At 43.3% G+C, this 19,412-nt stretch overlaps 1 protein-coding gene across 3 annotated transcripts; it reads left to right on the top strand.

Moving 5' to 3' along the window:
* The first annotated feature begins 615 nt into the window (after positions 1–615).
* On the top strand, positions 616–18,547 carry usp36 (ubiquitin specific peptidase 36). 3 transcript variants are annotated; one of them, XM_028411719.1, is made up of 21 exons: positions 616–727; positions 3,109–3,374; positions 3,466–3,687; positions 4,174–4,284; positions 6,497–6,599; positions 6,819–6,886; positions 7,062–7,132; positions 7,250–7,332; positions 7,428–7,539; positions 12,500–12,640; positions 12,925–13,025; positions 13,136–13,274; positions 13,374–13,511; positions 13,575–13,736; positions 13,823–14,047; positions 14,415–14,539; positions 14,612–15,280; positions 15,523–15,731; positions 15,852–16,028; positions 16,114–16,229; positions 16,767–18,547. In XM_028411719.1, the coding sequence occupies exons 2-21, from the start codon at positions 3,122–3,124 to the stop codon at positions 16,893–16,895; spliced, it is 3,354 nt and encodes a 1,117-aa protein (XP_028267520.1). In that variant the 5' UTR covers positions 616–727; positions 3,109–3,121; the 3' UTR covers positions 16,896–18,547. The 3 variants fall into 3 exon arrangements, with proteins under 3 accessions (XP_028267520.1, XP_028267518.1, XP_028267519.1); XM_028411717.1 differs by having other exon boundaries at positions 13,374–13,736; XM_028411718.1 differs by having other exon boundaries at positions 13,374–13,736; positions 14,469–14,539.
* The last annotated feature ends 865 nt before the right edge of the window (positions 18,548–19,412 follow it).

Genomic DNA, 19,412 nt, shown 5'->3' on the forward strand with positions numbered 1-19,412 from the left:
TTACTAATATTGATTTTGATCATTCGATCTGATGTCAAACAACACAAGGCCTCTGACTCCCTTATCCACTGACACACTTGATGATTTTATCTTGATACAAGTGTAAAAGGATTCTTCATTTGGAACTGTATAAGTATGTGTTGTGCTGGTTTCACATGGAGTTTTGAGACAAGATGATTTTTGCATGCAAATATATTACTGTACAGTTGACTATTAAATCCGATCCTGTGTTGATGAGGCTGATTGAGGCTGATTGTGGCTGCTAATATAATGAAAACATGCAGAACGTTTTCTTCGTAGACACACAGTATACTAAGAACTGTTGGCGCCGCCTAGCGGAGACTACAATAGCTACAGATCCACGAGCCCATCCGTGTGCGCAGCCTGGATCAAGCCTTCTGCCTTCATCGCAGCCTCAGGACTCTGGAACCCCGTGCCGGGTCGCTGGCGTTAGGATGCGTGCATCGTGGTAATGGCACCGATGGTAAACACAGCGCTCCATAGAGGTCACATGTACACCTATCGCGACAGCTCCACGTTACTCCTAGCGTCGATTGGCTGGAACTCGCCGTGACGTCATGAACCCTGCTCTGATTGGGCTTCTCTTCTTGTCAGTTATTGTTGACGCCGCCCTCACATAATGCAGCATGGGCGAAAATACCAGACCCAAGAGCTTCTGAGGAAGCCGACATTCTGGTGCTAACTATTTTGACCGATTGAACAAAGGGTGAGTTAACAGTTGCGCGGATACGTGTGTTAATGTCTGCTGTGTTTTATTATGGTAGTGCCGTTAAACTAAAAGGCGTGATCGTTAGCTTTCCGGACGCTGAAATGCTAACCCACCGAGAAGCTAGAGGTTCTCGCCACGTTAAGTTAGCTTGTTAGCTAATTTGCTTCTCTCTGCTGTAAAACGTAGAACATTAGAGCCATTAATAATTAAGTAGCCTAGTGTATGGGTAATTAGTATATGCACGAGGACGTTTTCTTCAGACATTTGAAGCCATTCTATACAAATTAGCAGTGGCTGACGCTACAAGCCTAGCATTGGAGCTAGTCTGACTGGCCTGTAGTGCTGAGTTCAGCCGGTGAGCAGGCTGACTGGATACCGCATGGGGTGTAAGGGGATCCCGAGCAAATGAGAACGAACCCCCTAAAAGCAGCTGTTTTGAACAAGCTATAACGAATGGAGTGAAGGTAATATATTAATATAATCAGGGCCCCTGTTTAAGTCTCGTGTTGTTATTATGGTCACTATATGCATGTAATATGTGACACTGCATACCGTACTTTAGACAACAAACACAAATGTTTATGTAAATGCATGTGGCGATAAATATCTTCACATGTGGAATCCATCCTTTGACCACAGCTGTGTGACAGCGGTTAGCAAGATAATTGTGTAGTTACCAGGTGCATGCCCTGTTGTTTCTGTTAGCTGGTTAAACACGCCTTGTCCCCTTGTTGGAACCTTGTTCATCTTGTAAATGACCTAAACAGCCAGAGTTTGCTTTATTCTTCAACAGATTTTAGGTCTTACAATATAGAAGCATTAGCAGTATCAGTACAGCAATGCATATTTGTTTTTGAAGGGCCACTCGATTTTAACCACTTTGATTAGGAACAAGATGGATCTATCCACGTTTTCCATGACTCCTTCATCGTTTTTACTGTTGTCATATCTAAGTATGTGTTGTATTGATGTTAAGTCACACATTCCTTATAGTTGTCTTCCTCTTTTTTTATCCCACACATCTTTTCCATCTGCTGAAGTACAAGAGAGCTTCATGTAGTACACAACCTTCTGTTGTCTGCTACACAACACACAACCAGACAACTGGAATCAGGAAACTGTCAAATTTACCAGGGCACCTGGAGTTCAGAATTGGTACCCTTTAACCATTTACAGTCGCATCTTGCTTATTGTGATAGAGACAAACTTTGTAGTTCAGTAGCTTAGGTGTACTGCTGTTTGTAGAGTCCTCACTTACACATGGCTCTGCAAAAAAAGTGAGATGGGTTGTTTCCGGATCAATAACTGTTTACAGGACGTTTCCTGTATTGGGGAGAGAGTGTAAAAGGTGTATTCTCACTAGTTTCTGTTGTTCTGATGCATTGCTGCCCTCATGTAGTCTCACCGACTGTCCCCATGTGTCAGGCACTCAAAATTGAAACATATTAATTTAAGTACTTAGTAGACATGAGTAGCTTGTGATGTCATCGTTTTCCAGTAACTTATGAATTATTACAACAGGGAAAAAAGGTTTTTTTTCTTTATTCATATTTTTGTCTCCGACTGGTGACCTGTAACAGTCACAAAAAAACTGCAGTGCACTCTGTTGTTAGAAAGGATTTTAGATTAATGTGTGCCTCACTGACCAATAAATTACATTTATTGGCTCTTAATAGGTCAGTAATGTTGGATTTCAAGTGCCCAGTTTCATTAAAGGACCAAAATGAATCAATATTTTTAGATGATGGGCCGTTCCTGCTCCTGTCTAAATTATTTCTATACATCATGCCAACCGAAAATTTCCACTGATGTTTTAATTTTAATCAGACTGTTTTTATGAGCCATGCTTCCTGATTTGAGGTTATAATAGTGGAGTCCACAATATCCAGAATTTATTTCACACGTGCCTTGTCATTAATTAATGGTTACAGTCTTGGACGCCTATGCTGTGGTCAGTGTGTGTCAGTGCTGCTGCCTGCTCTTAGTTGCATCGCTGCAGTCAGCCGTGTCTCCATGGACTGTGCCGCTCTTGGTTGTATCAGCAGCATGCGAAGGTCAGCGTGCCCTTGTGCATACAGTATATGTGAATCCCTCCTTCCCTCTACATGACGTCACTGCCCACCCTGATGAGAATAACACTCCGTCACTCGGCTGATTTTGGAATATGGTTCACATGGAAATGTACTCACCCTGTTATCAATCCCTAAATGGTCCTTTAATGCATTCTGCTACTCTTAAAGCGACAGCTGACAACAAAGGCACATATTTTTCCTGTTTTGAAACATGCCCGTCAGTCTCATGGTGCTTGGAGTTTAGATTTAGTTAGTTGTTGATCCCTGTTTTTTTTTTTTTTTAACACCGTTTATTTTTCTCTGCAGTGATGTTCCAACAATGCCGATAGTGGATAAACTTAAAGAGGCATTAAAACCTGGTCGCAAGGAGACCGGCGATGAGGGTGACCTCAACAAACTATTGGCTTCTTCTGCCAAAAAGGTCCTTTTGCAAAAAATTGAATTTGAGCCTGCCAGCAAGGGATTCTCCTACCAACTGGACAGCCTAAAGAACAAGTATGTGATCCTCAATCCTCGGACCGAGGGTGCTGCAGGGCAAAAGGCCACAGAGCCTGCTCAAATAAAGAGGCAAGGTAATGACAATTGAAGTTTCATTTGGTATTTTTCTTTTAATTTTGGTACATTGACCTTTTGCTGACTTACACTGAACGTTCTCCCCTCTAGTCTCAGAGAATGTGGTTGGGGGCCAGAGTGATGGCATTCCTGCCCCACAGAAGATGCTCTTTCCAGGGAACAAACTCACCCTTAAATGGGAGCGTGTGTACAGGGTGGGAGCCGGCCTCCACAACCTTGGAAACACCTGCTTCCTCAACTCCACAGTGCAGTGTCTCACCTACACCCCTCCACTTGCCAACTACTTACTCTCAAAGGAGCACAGCCGTGCCTGTGAGTACTACTACTGCTCAAGCTGCTTGAATACATACGTGTAGAACGTGTTATATACTCCACAAGAACAGAGAAATCGGTTCCTGAGGTGGCAGGAACCAGAAGGAGACAGTGGTACATCAAGGTTTTGCATGTTTGCCCTAATGTGCTCGTAGCATGAAAACAGACTGAACCATAGGTCTGGCAGACAGTTAGGTTTGACCTGCGTGGATTCTGCACTCATTCATGTCCATTCCGAAATTCCGACCAATCACTCAATAGTTCTCAGACACGACAAATGGAAAAAAAGTTCTGCTCAGACGATGTGTCAGGAACAAGCTGTTAAACCTCCCAAAACCAGCACTTCAAGAAGAAAATTTCTGACAATGACTACCTACAGAACATACGACAGTCTCCGAATATAATTGTGGGTCATCAAGTGGCAACTGCTAGCTTACTGTACCGTTATTCTGTAGGTGACTGGTTTCTCTTGTTTCTGTCTTTCAGGTCACCAGTCAGGCTTTTGCATGATCTGTGTAATGCAGAACCATATCATCCAAGCCTTTGCAAATACAGGCAATGCCATCAAGCCTGTGTCTTTTATCAGAGACTTAAAAAGTAAGACCACCTTTCTTCATCACTGCATGATGATTGAATACTGCCAGAGGATCGGTAAAGCAACACAGGCCACAGTATGCCTCATAACAACAGCCAAAGTTACACATCAGAGCGACCTTAATTCAGTTCACTTTCAATTTTATTTATATAGCGCTTTTTACAATTAGAATTGTGTCCCAGAGCCTGAACCCCCTTAAGAGCAACAGTGGCAAGGAGAAACTCCCTTTTAACAGGAAGAAAGCTTGAACAGGACCCGACTCACAAGGGAGAACCTGCCTCTGACAGTTCGGCCAGGTAGAGGAGGAGAAGAAGAGGACGACGGACAGAGAGGATGAAGGAGAGAGAGAGGAGAAGAAGAGGGAGACAGGACAGAGAGGATGAAGGAGAGAGAGAGAGAGAAGAAGAGGGAGACAGGACAGAGAGGATGAAGGAGAGAGAGAGAGAGAGAGAGAAGAAGAGGGAGACAGGGACAGAGAGGATGAAGGAGAGAGAGGAGAAGAAGAGGGAGACAGGACAGAGGATGAAGGAGAGAGAGAGGGAGGAGAGAAAGAGGGAGACAGGACAGAGAGGATGAAGGAGAGAGAGAGAGGAGAAGAGGGAGACAGGACAGAGAGGATGAAGGAGAGAGAGAGAAGAAGAGGGAGACAGGACAGAGAGGATGAAGGAGAGAGAGAGGAGAAGAAGAGGGAGACAGGACAGAGAGGATGAAGGAGAGAGAGAGAGAGAGAGAGGAGAAGAAGAGGGAGACAGGACAGAGAGGATGAAGGAGAGAGAGAGAAGAAGAAGGGGAGACAGGACAGAGAGGAGGAAGAGAGAGAGAGGAAGAAGAGGGAGACAGGACAGAGAGGATGAAGGGAGAGAGAGAGAGAAGAAGAGGGGAGACAGGACAGAGAGGATGAAGGAGAGAGAGAGAGGAGAAGAAGAGGGAGACAGGACAGAGGGATGAAGGAGAGAGAGAGAAGAAGAGGGAGACAGGACAGAGAGGATGAAGGAGAGAGAGAGGAGAAGAAGAGGGAGACAGGACAGAGAGGATGAGGAGAGAGAGAGGAGAAGAAGAGGGAGACAGGACAGAGAGGATGAAGGAGAGAGAGAGAAGAAGAGGGAGACAGGACAGAGAGGGAGAAGGAGAGAGAGGAGAAGAAGAGGGGAGACAGACAGAGAGGATGAAGGAGAGAGAGAGAGAGAAGAAGAGGGAGACAGGACAGAGAGGATGAAGGAGAGAGAGAGAGGAGAGAAGAAGGGGAGACAGGGACAGAGAGGATGAAGAGAGAGAGGGAGAGAGAGAGAGAGAGAGGAGAAGAAGAGGAGAAAGGACAGAGAGGATGAAGAAGAGGGAGACAGGACAGAGAGGATGAAGGAGAGAGAGGAGAAGAAGAGGGAGACAGGACAGAGAGGATGAAGGAGAGAGAGAGAAGAAGAGGGAGACAGGACAGAGAGGATGAAGGAGAGAGAGAGGAGAAGAAGAGGGAGACAGGACAGAGAGGATGAAGGAGAGAGAGAGAAGAAGAGGGAGACAGGACAGAGAGGATGAAGGAGAGAGAGAGGAGAAGAAGAGGGAGACAGGACAGAGAGGATGAAGGAGAGAGAGGAGAAGAAGAGGGAGACAGGACAGAGAGGATGAAGGAGAGAGAGAGAGAGAGAGAGAAGAAGAGGGAGACAGGACAGAGAGGATGAAGGAGAGAGAGAAGAAGAAGAGGGAGACGGGACAGAGAGGATGAAGGAGAGAGAGAAGAAGAAGAGGGAGACGGGACAGAGAGGATGAAGGAGACAATGTTAATGTTGTCCAAAGTAGTTGGATAGTTTAGCGTGTTTTAAAGATCGAGTTTCAGAAACGTATGCCATTTTGAAATGGAAAACGTAGGAACCCTGTGTACAGCATCTCTTGCTCAGCACAGCCCCCCCAAAACACAAAAACAGCACCATGTAACTCACACTTAAAATAAAGCTTAAAGCAGCTGTTTCTGAAACTGACTCAGGATCTCACAGCTGGTGTTTGACAACAAAAGAAAATAAGCTGACAGCTGATGGACCTTATGCCCTCAGATGTCATGTCAGTATGGCACTTTCACACATGCTCCACAGTCCTGAAACTCACTCCTTAATTTTGGGACAAATTAAATATAGGTAGAACAAGTATTTGTTATTAATGCTGCCTGTTTTGTCAGAAAGATTGAGTTTGCACAAATCTCTCATTCACATTTGTCTTCTACAGAAATTGCTCGACATTTCCGCTTTGGGAGCCAAGAAGATGCCCATGAATTTTTGCGGTACACCATTGATGCCATGCAGAAAGCCTGTCTCAATGGCTACCCTAAGTAAGCCTTTATTATTTACCATTTTATGACCGAGTTGGAATTGGCCAATTGTAGTGTGGACACCAGTCTTTAGTTTCACACACTGTACATCCATGGACTGTCCTGAACACTCAGGTTGGAGAGTCACAGACACAGTGGCCAATTTGAGTTGAATGGGTGAGGAAGCAAAACATGTATAGATTTTTGGCCAAATGTTTTATTATTTTCTTTTGCTTTTAGGCTTGACAGGCAGACCCAGGCCACAACATTGGTTCACCAGATCTTTGGAGGTTACCTCAGGTCAAGAGGTATTGACTTTTCACAGCTAGAAGTGTATGTCTTTGTGGTGTTCCATAATTATTTAATTTCTATGCAAACCAGACTAAGCTAGTCTTATTAAAAACCTAAGGTGCATTTCTACAATATGCTCCAACAGTTTGAAGCTTTAAGAAGTGTCTCATTTGCTGTCATTTTGTCTTTTAGTGAAGTGCTCTATTTGCAAAAGTGTGTCAGACACATACGACCCCTACCTGGACATCGCTGTGGAGATCCGGGTATATTGCACAACAACTCAGTGACTTTTTCTACCATTGAAATACTGCTTTGAATGTATGATTGTTAAAATGTGCACCAGGCTAACAAAGTACTTTTTGGTTCTTTTTGTCTTTAAGCAAGCAGCAAACATTGTGCGAGCTCTGGAACTGTTTGTGAAACCTGATGTATTAAGTGGAGAGAACGCCTACATGTGTGCCAAGTTAGTTCCATTTATATAGTCTGACGACATCCAAAGTCATTTTGCAGAGTGTGAAAAAGATCAGTTTGTCATCACTTGTTTTATTTTTCCTTCAGGTGCAAAAAGAAAGTGCCAGCGACTAAACGCTTCACAGTTCATCGAACATCTAATGTACTGACCCTTTCACTGAAGAGGTTTGCCAACTTCAGTGGAGGGAAAATAACAAAGGTAAGCAAATAATTCCTACACCTTGGACTAGTCTAGTTCGGATGTGCCCACATTTTGGCCATTTGTTTTGGCTTGCAATCTGCTTTTACTTTCTAGTTTCACTTAGTAGCAAGTGCACCGGCATCAAGATGGAGAGACACTATTAAAAATGCAGCTTCACGCCTTTACTCTTCATCCCTGCCAGAGTCTGAACTCCCATCAGGCCAGCAGTACAGTCCTCTGCTTCAGCCTGCAGCAGTCACCCGTTTGTCCATTTTGTCGACACGGCCAAAAAACTTGCCTGTTCGCTTAGCGGGCTCAATCCAATCATTCACTCTCCTGCATTCATACACAGTAACGCAAGCGGTTGTATGCTGAAACCTGCCCCACACCTACCTCCAAACCTAACTGTTGGTCAGGGGCCATATTCACAAACATTCTTAGCACTAGTAGTTTCCCTTAGTGGTCAAGTTCTAAGAAAATTCTTAGAATTATGAGGTTTTCTAAGAATTTCCCCTTAAAATTAAGACTAAATCCTAGTAAAGATAAAAGATACAAAAAAGATAAAGATAAAAAACTGTGAGGAGTGGAGAGGAGGACTTTTAAGAGGTATTGTAGTTCCTTGAACAGGGAGAGCGTGACGTGTGGTTTAGGGGACTGGTACATGAGAACGCGTTCCTTACAATATAAACAGTATAGCATGGACGGTGACATGAAGGCTTGTAGTCTCAGATGATGATGTGATCTTAAACACAAATTGTTTGGATGGAATTCAGCCTGTGGGATATTAACGTGGGACGCCTGGCGCGTCCTGTGGTTGCTGTCTGTTACATGGAGGTGCGGGTTGGAGCAGATTTAACTGCAGTGAAAACAGGTGAAAGATGCAGAGACTGAACTGGACAGAGCTGAGTCAGCTGATGAGAAAAAAAAACTTTCTGCGAGACGCGGGGCGCCAGAGGACAGAGCACGTCAGCGCTTCCTTTAGCGCACTGTGTTGTGAGTAGGGCTGAACGATCTATCGTTTTAGACCGAAAATTGCGATCTCAGATGACGCGATTTTGAGATCGTCAAAGCCGCGATTTTTTGCACTGCTCCTAACTGAATCAGGTTTTGTTTTGTCAAATGCTACGGCTGAAAACGAAAAGAAAACGGAGGAACTGGTCCCTAAAACGAACTCCACCTTTATGTTCGGTGCTGTTTCTGCCGGCAGCAGCGGCGCGTCTTCTAAGCCTGTGTCTGTGTGTGTCTGTGTGCGCGCGACGTGAGTCGCAGTGGAAGGGCCGCGTGTAAATGCTACGAGCACGTACGCGCCCACCTCTCTGAACATCACCAGCTCCTTATATTCAGGTTCGCTGCTGTTGTGCCGTCAGCAGCTCTTCTACACCTGTGTGTAGTGTGTGTCTGTGTCGCGTGTGTCTGTGTCGCGTGTGTGTGTGTCGCGTGTGTGTGTACATCAGATGCAGACAGAGGCAGCAGCTAATGACGTCACCAAACAATAACGCAGGCATTTGATGAAGAGGCTCCATGAGGACTCTAGTAAACGGTGGACAGAGGTGACAGCAGCAGCTCCGTTTGTCCTTAGATATGATTCCCATTAAAGTTTGATCATTTGTTCTAAATCACATTGAACTTTAAGAGTTACTTAAGTCTCCATACTGTATTTACTGTTTAACCTTAGGAGGCACACTTCAGTCTGTTTAAATGACTGTTGAATAAAACTTTACAGAACTACATCAGTCTTCTTTTAAACTATTTAAAATCAAACTTTATTTTGTTCTGTAATTGTTATTTACATTTTCATGTTTATTAAAACTAATACTGAGTGCACGTTATCAGTTTACTTTTAGATCTACTGATAGTTTTTGAGAAGTGACAGAGTAGCTACCTGAAGTCATTTACACAGAAACATGTTTGACATGATTTGAAAAAAATCGTGGATGAAATCGAATCGAATCGATTTGCCAGAAAAAAACGCAATTCAATTTATTCTTAAAATCGTTCAGCCCTAGTTGTGAGGAGTGTGAAAAGCGCTGGTACGGCTGCACATACACGGGGATCTGCTCGTACAGGTGGTGGCTGTATGCACGGATTTTGAACAAAGTTTACATGAAGCACAATGACATATTCCCTTAAAGCCTAATTCATGGGTGCACCACCCCCTAAACAGCTGACAGAGACAGTTTAATGCCCTTGAGCAATCTGCATTAAGCATATAGGTCAACGGTATGTTTTCTATGTAAGCATATCACTGATGTTTTATAAAATAAATAAACAAATAACTACAGAAGTCACGATGCATCCGCAGTGTTTTAAACCCCACTCATTGTTAGTTTGGAGGGTTCTCCTCTCTGTCCTCTGTTTTAGAAGGCCTCCTCTCTACTCCTAACAGTTTCTCACCTTAAAGGTAGGGAGGAGATGTTGAAAACTCAGTGAGAGTCAGCAAGATTTAAAGTAAACACACGCCTCTTTCTCTCGGAGCTCACCCCGAAGCCACACCTCCAACCAGTCTGTGACTTCGGCCATCATGCACGTACCTCTCTGGTGCACAGAGCAGGAAGAGAGTGACAACCAGCCAATACTCCTACAGGGTCCACCCGGAGGATTGATGATGTTTTTATGTTTTATAGCTTCCACAGATGATTCATATTCTTCGTTTTAATGAGAAACTGCCGAACTAATCGGTTGCTATCGGATTGTAAAGAGAAGTTACACTAATTTAACACAAAGTGCATCAGAAGGAAATCTCCTACCCGACCTTTAAGACCTCTTTTTAGGACTTGAGTGAGACCTCCTCACTAAGATCAAACTTTTAGTCTGCTCCTTTCTCAGAGTCACTCTGAGAACGTTCCTAAATCACTTTTAAGCTAGGAGTCCTTTTTTAAGATAAGAATCTTTGTGAATACGGCCCCTGGTGTTTTTGGGGTGCAGTGTCATTTGACCTCGAAACATGGTGTGTATTATGGCATCCAAAGTTCTGCTCTCATCTGACTAGACTATATTTCCTAGTATTTCACAGGCTTGTGAAATGTTGTGCAACAGATTTTCTACAGGTTTCAACATGCTTTTTTCTTCAGCAGTTGAGTCTTGCATGGTGAGCGAACTATACAGGCCACTGCGGTTGAGTGGATTACTTACGCCCTAATGCCATGTCTTTCTGAGGCTCTCCACAGGTGTTTGTTGGTCTGATAATTCTTTTTACTCCTCTCTCGCACCTGCTTGTGGCTATTTTATTTTATTTTTGTGGTTATGAAATGCATAAGGTTGTGAAGGTTCTGGGAGAGCTCTTTGCTTTTACCCATCATCAGGCTGGGGACACACTACATGCCTTTCCCAGTCTTAACAGATTTTGAAAAGACTAGGGGTACACATCAACAGACTGGCTTCAGCAGATTTTTTATAAGGCTGGGAGTCACACACTTGGGCTCCTGGTGAGGGATCACAGACTACATGATTTGTCAAACCAACAAAGACAAGTGAACGCAGCAAACTCCAGCGATAGTGACAGTTTACAACCACACCAGCTGGTGGCAGTAACGTGTCAGTTTGTTGTTTGCTAAGCTCCAAAAAACTAAGAAGGAATAAACAAACACTGCCGACTGTTGGCTCCCTGCTGCTGTTGTCTGCAGCTATCTTGCTTGGAAAAAAACACAAAGAAAAAATGGGTTTGGATCAAGTACTGGAGTCGTTGAGACAATCGTTCCCATCCTCTTCAGACACTATTTCCTGTGTCTCACCCTCTGTTTTCATTGACTGCTGGCAACGCAGGTTGGTGATCGGTTCACACTACCTGACTGCGTCCAGACTTGGCCCAGGAAAATCAAACACATTTGAATGACTGCGACTGGGGTCGGGTCAGGTCTGGTCTGGTCCCCCTCACACACTTGCAGATTCGCGTCTTCACCCCCTCACACACTAGGAGATGTTGGTGACAACTACACGATGACTGTCCCCAACTAGTGCAGACTTTGCCAGAGATTCTGGGGTAAAATCAGGCCCAGCTTAAGATGACTGCTGCGTCACCTTTCAATGAGACATCTTGTTACAGACCATCAGTTGGGACTGAACCAGCTGATGTTAATTCGCATTGACAAGGGGCAGGACTGCTTTCTAATTACTGAGAGATCTGAGCTGGTGTCTTGGCACCCTCCTTATTAAATGTGGGTAACAACCAAGCGGCAACCTTCGGGGCTCAAAGTGGAAGCCCATGCGGAAGTGTCAAAACTTGTAATTCACGCTGCAACAGCTGGGGGTTGGCTCCAAAAGCGAGTAATTTCCCATAGACTCCCATGTTAAAATGGCCGATTTCACAGCAGAAAAGAACATGTTTACAGCCTGGTACAAAAAATCGCTGTGGTCTCAGATGATAGGTTCTCTTCTAGTGTCAATTGTAAGGGGGGTGAATTTTTTTACAATTCACTCGTTTCAATAGTATTCGGACTTAAAATTACGCCTAATTATGGGCGTTGCCGCTTGAGTGACAGACAGTTGACATATCACAGCGTGAGTTTCCTGCTTCCACGATCGCCCGCCCCCCTAAACCCCGCTTGTGCTCCCCCTCTTTGTCCATATTCGGAGTTTTAGTTGACGTGACGCTGCCAACATGGCGGCGGTCATCAACGTCCCGGAACCTCCCACTGAGACTCAAAACGGCTCTTCAGAAACAAATGGGTGACGTCACGGAAGCTCTGTCCATAGTTTTTACTGTCAATAGTAACAACCCACTTCATTATTCTCATGTGACCAGCACCTACAGAAATGTATTTACTCAAAAGTGGTGACATGTTCGATGCTTATTTTATCCGCTGTATGTGCCAGATTTATGGAGACTCTTTGTTGTGGCTCATTTTCTGTAGTCATTGCTGTCATTGGAAATATTCATTAGTGGAATATAATGTTCTGTTCTCTTTCATGTGTTGGCTCTGACCATGAATAGATCCATTCATTCACAGGGTGGTCATGGTAGTGTTTGTTTTGTTTTCAGGATGTTGGTTATCCAGAATTTCTGAACATCCGGCCCTACATGTCTCAGAGCTCAGGTGATCCTGTCATGTATGGTCTGTATGCTGTATTGGTTCACTCTGGATACAGTTGCCATGCTGGCCATTACTACTGCTATGTCAAGGTAAGGGACCAGCACGTTGTTGGTCATTTACAAATCGAACAACACGGCCATTGTTTTATCCATGACTGTGGTCGTTTTTTTAACTTAATAAATTTACAAATGATTAAAAAAACCATCACCGAGGATGTGTCCCAGTGCATCTGAGAATGTATCTTATTAATCATTGGTTGATAAATAAATACCTCAAAGGTGGAATGAATGAGTTTACAGCTGATTAATCCATAAGCTTTTTAAGTGTAATCATGATAGAACTTTTTTTTTTGATGTCTCCTTTTCTTTCCCAGGCGAGCAATGGCCAATGGTACCAAATGAATGATTCAATGGTGCACTCAAGTAACATCAAAGTGGTGTTGAACCAGCAGGCCTATGTCCTTTTCTACCTGAGGTAAGACGCTAGTGAACGAGCAGGCTTGTGCTTCTCTACTTGAGACATTATTGACTCATGCAAGTATATATATTCGTTTCAAAATGTACAATGATATTTGTGTATTAAAGGATTTCTGAAACTAAGAAGAATGCAGATGCGCAGAGCACCAAGCAGGGGGTTTTGCATTCTGGGAAGAATAGCGTGTCATCTGAGCAGATAAAGAGGGCCAACCTGAATGGGCCCCTCTCCTCTCCGCAGGTCACAAAGGTATAAGAGAGCATAACATGTGAGCTTAAACACTTGGTAACATTCTGAAAGTTCTGTAGTTCCTATAAGTTACTTTAAATACTGCCTTTTCATTGACAGAAACTTGAGCCTGCACAGCTCCGTAAGATCCAGTCTATGGACGGTGGGTTGGGTTTGCCTGTTTCCAGGAATGGTGTGAGCACTCAGCCACAGTCCAGAGTTAACAGCTGGACATCATCCACCAACGGTCCCCCAAAGGTAGCAGGTGGACCCATGGTTATTGAAGAACCCTTCAAAAAACTAAAGAAGCCCTCTCCCCAGAGCCAGGTGCAGCCTCGCAGCAGCACTCCTACCCCCTCCAACAATGGGGTGAGCAGGGCGGAGGGAGATAAAAAACAAAGTGGCGAGGGCAGAGGCCTTGCAGCGTCTACCTCAATTAAGTCTTTGTCAGATTCTTCCTCTGTTGACACCACTGACTCCAAGGTACAGTGAGGGTACAAAACATACTTCAAATTTGGATTTGCTAGATGCTTGAAGTCATGCCAACCTGTATTGTTGTATCTGGCTAGGACTCTGGTTGTCCCAGAAGTGCATCAATAGGAGAGACTCCGTCCACTCCTCGGAAAAGCTCCAACGGCCTGGCGTCTCCCGCCCGGAGCGTGGAGCGTTCTCAGAGCACAGAGGAACAGAAGACATTCAAAATAAAATCCCCTGCTCTCAACAACATCTCATCTGAAGCCACCAGTACCATGTCACCTCCTCCTGCCAAGAAACTAGCCCTGTCTGCAAAGAAGGTAACAGCAGCAGCAGCACTGCCGTACTCCCTGTTGCGTCCCTCCACATTGCTATCCCAAATGTGACCATTAATTTCAGTGGGTAGTTTTCTAGTAAATGCTCCTTTTCTGCTAGTTTTTGATATTTGTGAAGTGTACATGTCTAATCAGCCACACTAGCTTGTTTCTTTCCTTCCTTTTGTTCTTTTTTTCTAACCATTTCCAATTCTTCTCTGCCATGCCCCTTTCTTTTCTTTTTGTCCCTTCATCTTCTCCTGCCATCACTTTAATCATCTGCTGTCTTACTGGATTTTCATCCTTATTTTTGGCACATTCATGGCTATTTTCTTTTAGACCACCAAGTTTTTATTTATGTCGATAACTGCAGGCTCACAGCCAGAGTCCGAGCAGCACTGATGTTCTGCCCCCTTTGCCACTCCAGCTGTCCAGTGACCCCATGCATCAAAATCAACTTAACTCCTTGACCTTTGCTTCACCTACTCATGCTCACAGGTATGAATGTCGCTGTATAATGCAGCTCTGTGCCCTGCCCAGTCAGTCAGATGTTGCCTTTTCTCTCCGTAGAGCTGGTCCATTCCATTCACCTGAAGTCCAGTCATCACCCTTTTCCCACTCAAGCGGATCCTCCAAACAGAAGCAGTCCCTTCTCTTCACACTGCAAAAACCAAATGCCAGCCTTTCTTTTAAAACCAACGGCCTTCACAGTCCAGCCCCAAAGAGTCCCAAGTCTTCCAGTAGCCTCAACTCTGTGGTCCAAGAACCAGACCTCAGCAGTCCTCCAGCTCAAATAGTAAGCCCAAATAAGAAGAAGAAGAAGAAGAAGAAAAGGAAGCGGCAGCACTCTGAGATAGAGGCTGACACCAAGCCAGTCATGCCCCCAGTTCCAATGACACAATCCAGCCCTGTGGAGTCCACCGCCGAGAAGAAGCACAAGAAGAAGAAGAAGAAGAAGAAGCGAAAGAGGGAAAATGATGATGGAGAAGGTGTGAAGGAGAGGGTATGTGTCCCATCTCATTTGGAGCAGGCTAACCCAGATGAGGAATGGTGTCAGGGTGGCATGTGGAGTCTGATGCCTCATTCAGATACTGAAAAGTGTAAGCAGAAGGCTCGGCTACCTGTCCCAGCCCCAGCACTTGGTGAGCCACATCAGGAAGCTGTGCTGAAGAAGAAGAAAAAGAAGAAACTTGTAGAGGCACTGCAGGACACAGATCCTGCATGCACTGCATCAAAAAGGTAGTTTGAAGTCAACCATTTTATTTGATGTCGTTTTATCTGTTAAAAAGCTGTGCTAGGCCTTTTGTAAAAGCAATAATCATGTAAATTTACTGTTGTTATTATTCGTCAGCTCCTTCTGGATGTCAGGCGTTCTTTTCTATTAATAATTAATTAATAATTATTAGCTCAGCCTGTAGATGTAGATGCGGGTAGAGTTGACTCCTTTTTATAGATTTTTTTGCTACTTTTTTTTTTACCAGCCCTGAGATGCAGGCCGCACATGTTCAGAATGATACAGGAGATTTAATAATGGTGAAAAATAAATTAAAAATGAAGAAGAAGAGGCTAAAAGAAGAGGTGCAACTGCGGCAGGAGAGAAAGCGGTGCCCGGACTCTGAACCTGAAGCAGTGGAGCCCCCTCCCAAAAAGATCACGCCAGAGAACAGCCAAAAAAGCAAACAAAGTGCAGGTGTGTGAGCACGAGACAGGAAACTGCACCCACTGATAAGCATTGCTGTTGCCATGTACAGTGATCTTTGGTATTGTTTAGAGGAATTGAGAATTGTGCGTATTTTTGTTCCAAACGCAGCCGCGGTGATAAAGTGGGACAGCCAAGTGAAAGATAACTGCAACAAATGCATCCAGATGGCACCTGCTTCTGATGGAGGTACACGGCAGGCTCCTGTACACTGGGATGGGAGAAAGACGAGCGGTGTGGTGGAAGAGCTGCTTAAGAATGCCACAAACAAAGCCTATGGAGCCGATGGTGAGACACTGGGGGATGTGTGACTGAGAATCTCATCTCATTTACTGAATAGTTTTCATTCATTAATGCTTCTCTCTTATCCTAGTCCTCAGCTGGGATGGCCAGGTCTCTGCTATTAGCAGAGATGCCATTGAAGATGGCTGCAATGCCAAATGTGACACTGTAATTGATGAGTGGGATGAAGACTTTGACAGGGGAAAGGTGAGGAAATGAATCATAGTGAGAATGTCATATCATGATGCTTTTTATGTTTTAGAACATTTAGTATAGTCAAGCTATTTTTGCATTAACCCTTGGAACACCAACCCCAAAGACAGGATTGAAATGCAATACCAGTGACAGCTGTTCATCACAGCCAGAAACTGTAAATGGTTAAAATGCCAGGCTTTACACTTCCAACAGTTCAGGAATGCATCATGTGTGCGGTTGGGATTGAACCAGGTACTTTTTAGGGCACCAACTAAAGTACAGTGGTACTTACCTGGTGCCAACTGGTGCTCTGAACAGAGCATGTCACACTCTCTCATGCATACGGCTCCACAGACACACAGGAACCTATTTTAGAATTAAAAGGGACCCACACTAATAAACGTGTCCGGAAGCTGCTTGGGGTTCTGAGGATTAATGGTGTGCCTATACTGCATACAGTGTAGTGACTGATTTGATTTGCGCTGTGATTGGCAAGTGCAGTAGTTGTAAGTGACCATACCAAAGTTAACTCTTAACTTTTAATTCCAGGTAAAAAAGGTCAAGGCCTATAAAAGAGAGAAGTTTAGAAGCAGCAGCATCTTCCAGAAGATCCAGGACAGGCGGAACAAGTGGTCTGTAACACCCGGAGGGAAGAGAGTTTTTGGAGTTCGCCGCTGATGGCTGCTTGAGGTCTTGCTGTCTGGGAACTGAGACATTAATACTATACATCAGACATCTGTATTTTTTCTCTGTTTGCATTTTTCCATCTCTTTACTTCCCCAAATTACAAAATTGAGTTGGTGCCAAGAGCAGCACAGCAGTCATCTGACCATCTACTATGAACCGAACGGTGTCACATGTTGTGCCAACTTTATCTATGCAGAGTATTTAACAGAGAAAGTATTTAGTGTTCAGAAACAGCAGAAACATCCATTCATAAAACATGAATTACATTAATGAATTACATTATCTTACCCTAACCCAAAACTCTGTTAACTTGTACACGATCTGAGAGCATGCTGTGCTGCTTTGGCAGACGTAAGGGCTCAGCGAGTTGGATATTAAAAAGTGACCTTTATTAACCCTTTTTCTAAAATAATTTACCAAATTATAAATATTCTAAATTGTTTATTCATTAAAATGTATATTTTAGATTTCAATTTCTTTTATTTACCTTTTTATTTTATTGCAGGGTTTTCACCAAATATTTTTTAAAGGACTAAATTTTACCTGCATGTTTTTTGGTAAAATTGAGGTTTGAAATTGACACATGTTCTAAAAGTAGAATTTACTGCAATGATGATTTTTTTTTTTTTAATTCTTTTAGTTTTTTGCTGTTTCAAAAGAATTCACAACAACCACAACGTAACCCTGTTGTTGAAACGGTTGTTCTCGGATGAACTGCTAACACATCGGATGCTTAGTCGTATTCTATACGTTTACATGAGAGATCATAGTACAGTGGAAGATATTCTCACCCACTCGGAGATGTGACCTTTAATTCTCTGTCATATAGAACTGAAATAAAAGGGTTAATATGTAACGTCAGGCACTGTGTTAGAACGGGACTGCCTCATGGTCATTTCATCCCCTTATATCTTCTATCACTATGCAATTTCCTGGCAGTCAAGCTGGTCACCTATAAACTGGGCCGAGACTCAGGAACCCAGACCTCCTTTGTCCATCCACATGTCTCGGTTTGATATCCCTCCTCCTGGACCACCATGTTGCATCCTGTAAAAAACAGTTTTATACAAAGTATTTTAGGTGTGGAAACCATGGGATCATCTTTGGGCACAGATAGTTCCAACAAAATGCTTTGCCAGTGTAGAAGACTGTACAGTTCATCTCGTGCTACCCGTTCTCCTCCTTACGCTGTAAAGATCTACCCATGCATTTCTTTTCATTCTAGAGATGTTGCCTTGAATTGGCCCTAAAAAAAGTATAGCTTCAATGTTATAAGTGTATCATTTAAAGAAGAAAAGACACAGATCTTTAATGTACTACTAATACTCAGATTAGCCGGTGGATGTTAAATTGAGAATTTCTCTGCAAATGTGTTTGTTTTTGTTGTGTATAAGAGAGTTGTGTGACCTTCTCCATGTCACTGTATTGTGTACAGTACAGGTCTATGGTGGTCTTTGAAATCAGCGTCGGGTGAGCCTCACTGACACAGAAACATTTAGCAGAAGAATGAGCAGTCCACATGTTTGCAATGATAATTCTAGATTTTGTACCACCTTTTCTGAACAGGGAAGAGAACTTTAATGAAAGCGTCTCTTAAAACAAGAGTTAACTGAAAAGGTGCAATAAAGTTGTGACTTTTGTGAGCTTGTGTGTTTTCCCATCTTCTGCTTTGAATTGTGTTGTAGTTATCGTAGTTTGAGATTTTAAAGCATCCCATTTTCAATTTTCAGCAGAAAGATATGACTGCTCATCCTGATGACTTTAAGCTTGCACTACACTGTAGCAGCCACAGTATACACACACACCAAGTGATATGTTGCAGAAATGGCTGGTGTGTAAGAAAAGTGAAGCACAGACACAAAAGCAGAGTTGCCTTTAGGAAGTAAATTAATTATATCATGGGCTTATGTGGCGTGCATGCCCCTTACAGTGGCAGCGTCACACACCTGGATACTGATGTACCACTGTGTGTGTGTATAAATATATGTGTATGTCTATATACATACATGCGTGTATATGTATGAATGTGTGTGTGTATATATGTATATACATACATACGTGTGTGTATATGTTTGAATGTGTGTGTGTATATGTGTATATACATAGATGCGTGTGTGTGTGTGTATATATATATATATATATATGTGTGTGTGTATATATATATGTGTATATACATACATGCGTGTATATGTGTGTGTATGTGTGTATATATATGTTTATATACATACATGCGCGTATATGTATGAATGTGTATGTGTGTATATGTATGAGTGTGTGTGTGTATATGTGTATATATATATATATATGTGTGTATATCTATGAATGTGTATACATATTTATCGTTTTCTGTTGTCTTTATGTATTAAAATAGTAATATTATTGAAATATTAATGTAAAGTCGTGAGTGGCAGATTAACGTTGTTTGTGAGCATACAGGCTACATTTACAGTTAACAAAGTTAGAGCGTGACGTCACATGTCGGTGGGCGGGGCCAGCGTGTGCACCGGC

This window comes from Parambassis ranga, chromosome 8 (assembly GCF_900634625.1).
Source record: "Parambassis ranga chromosome 8, fParRan2.1, whole genome shotgun sequence".
Lineage (NCBI taxonomy): Eukaryota > Metazoa > Chordata > Actinopteri > Ambassidae > Parambassis > Parambassis ranga.

Excerpts from the sequence above, each read along its gene's own strand:
- usp36 (XM_028411717.1), top strand. The coding sequence starts at position 3,122 with ATGCCGATAGTGGATAAACTTAAAGAGGCATTAAAACCTGGTCGCAAG. Across the intron at positions 3,688-4,173 it reads AAAGGAGCACAGCCGTGCCT|GTCACCAGTCAGGCTTTTGC; the intron begins GTGAGTACTACT and ends TCTGTCTTTCAG. Across the intron at positions 13,026-13,135 it reads TATGTCCTTTTCTACCTGAG|GATTTCTGAAACTAAGAAGA; the intron begins GTAAGACGCTAG and ends TGTGTATTAAAG.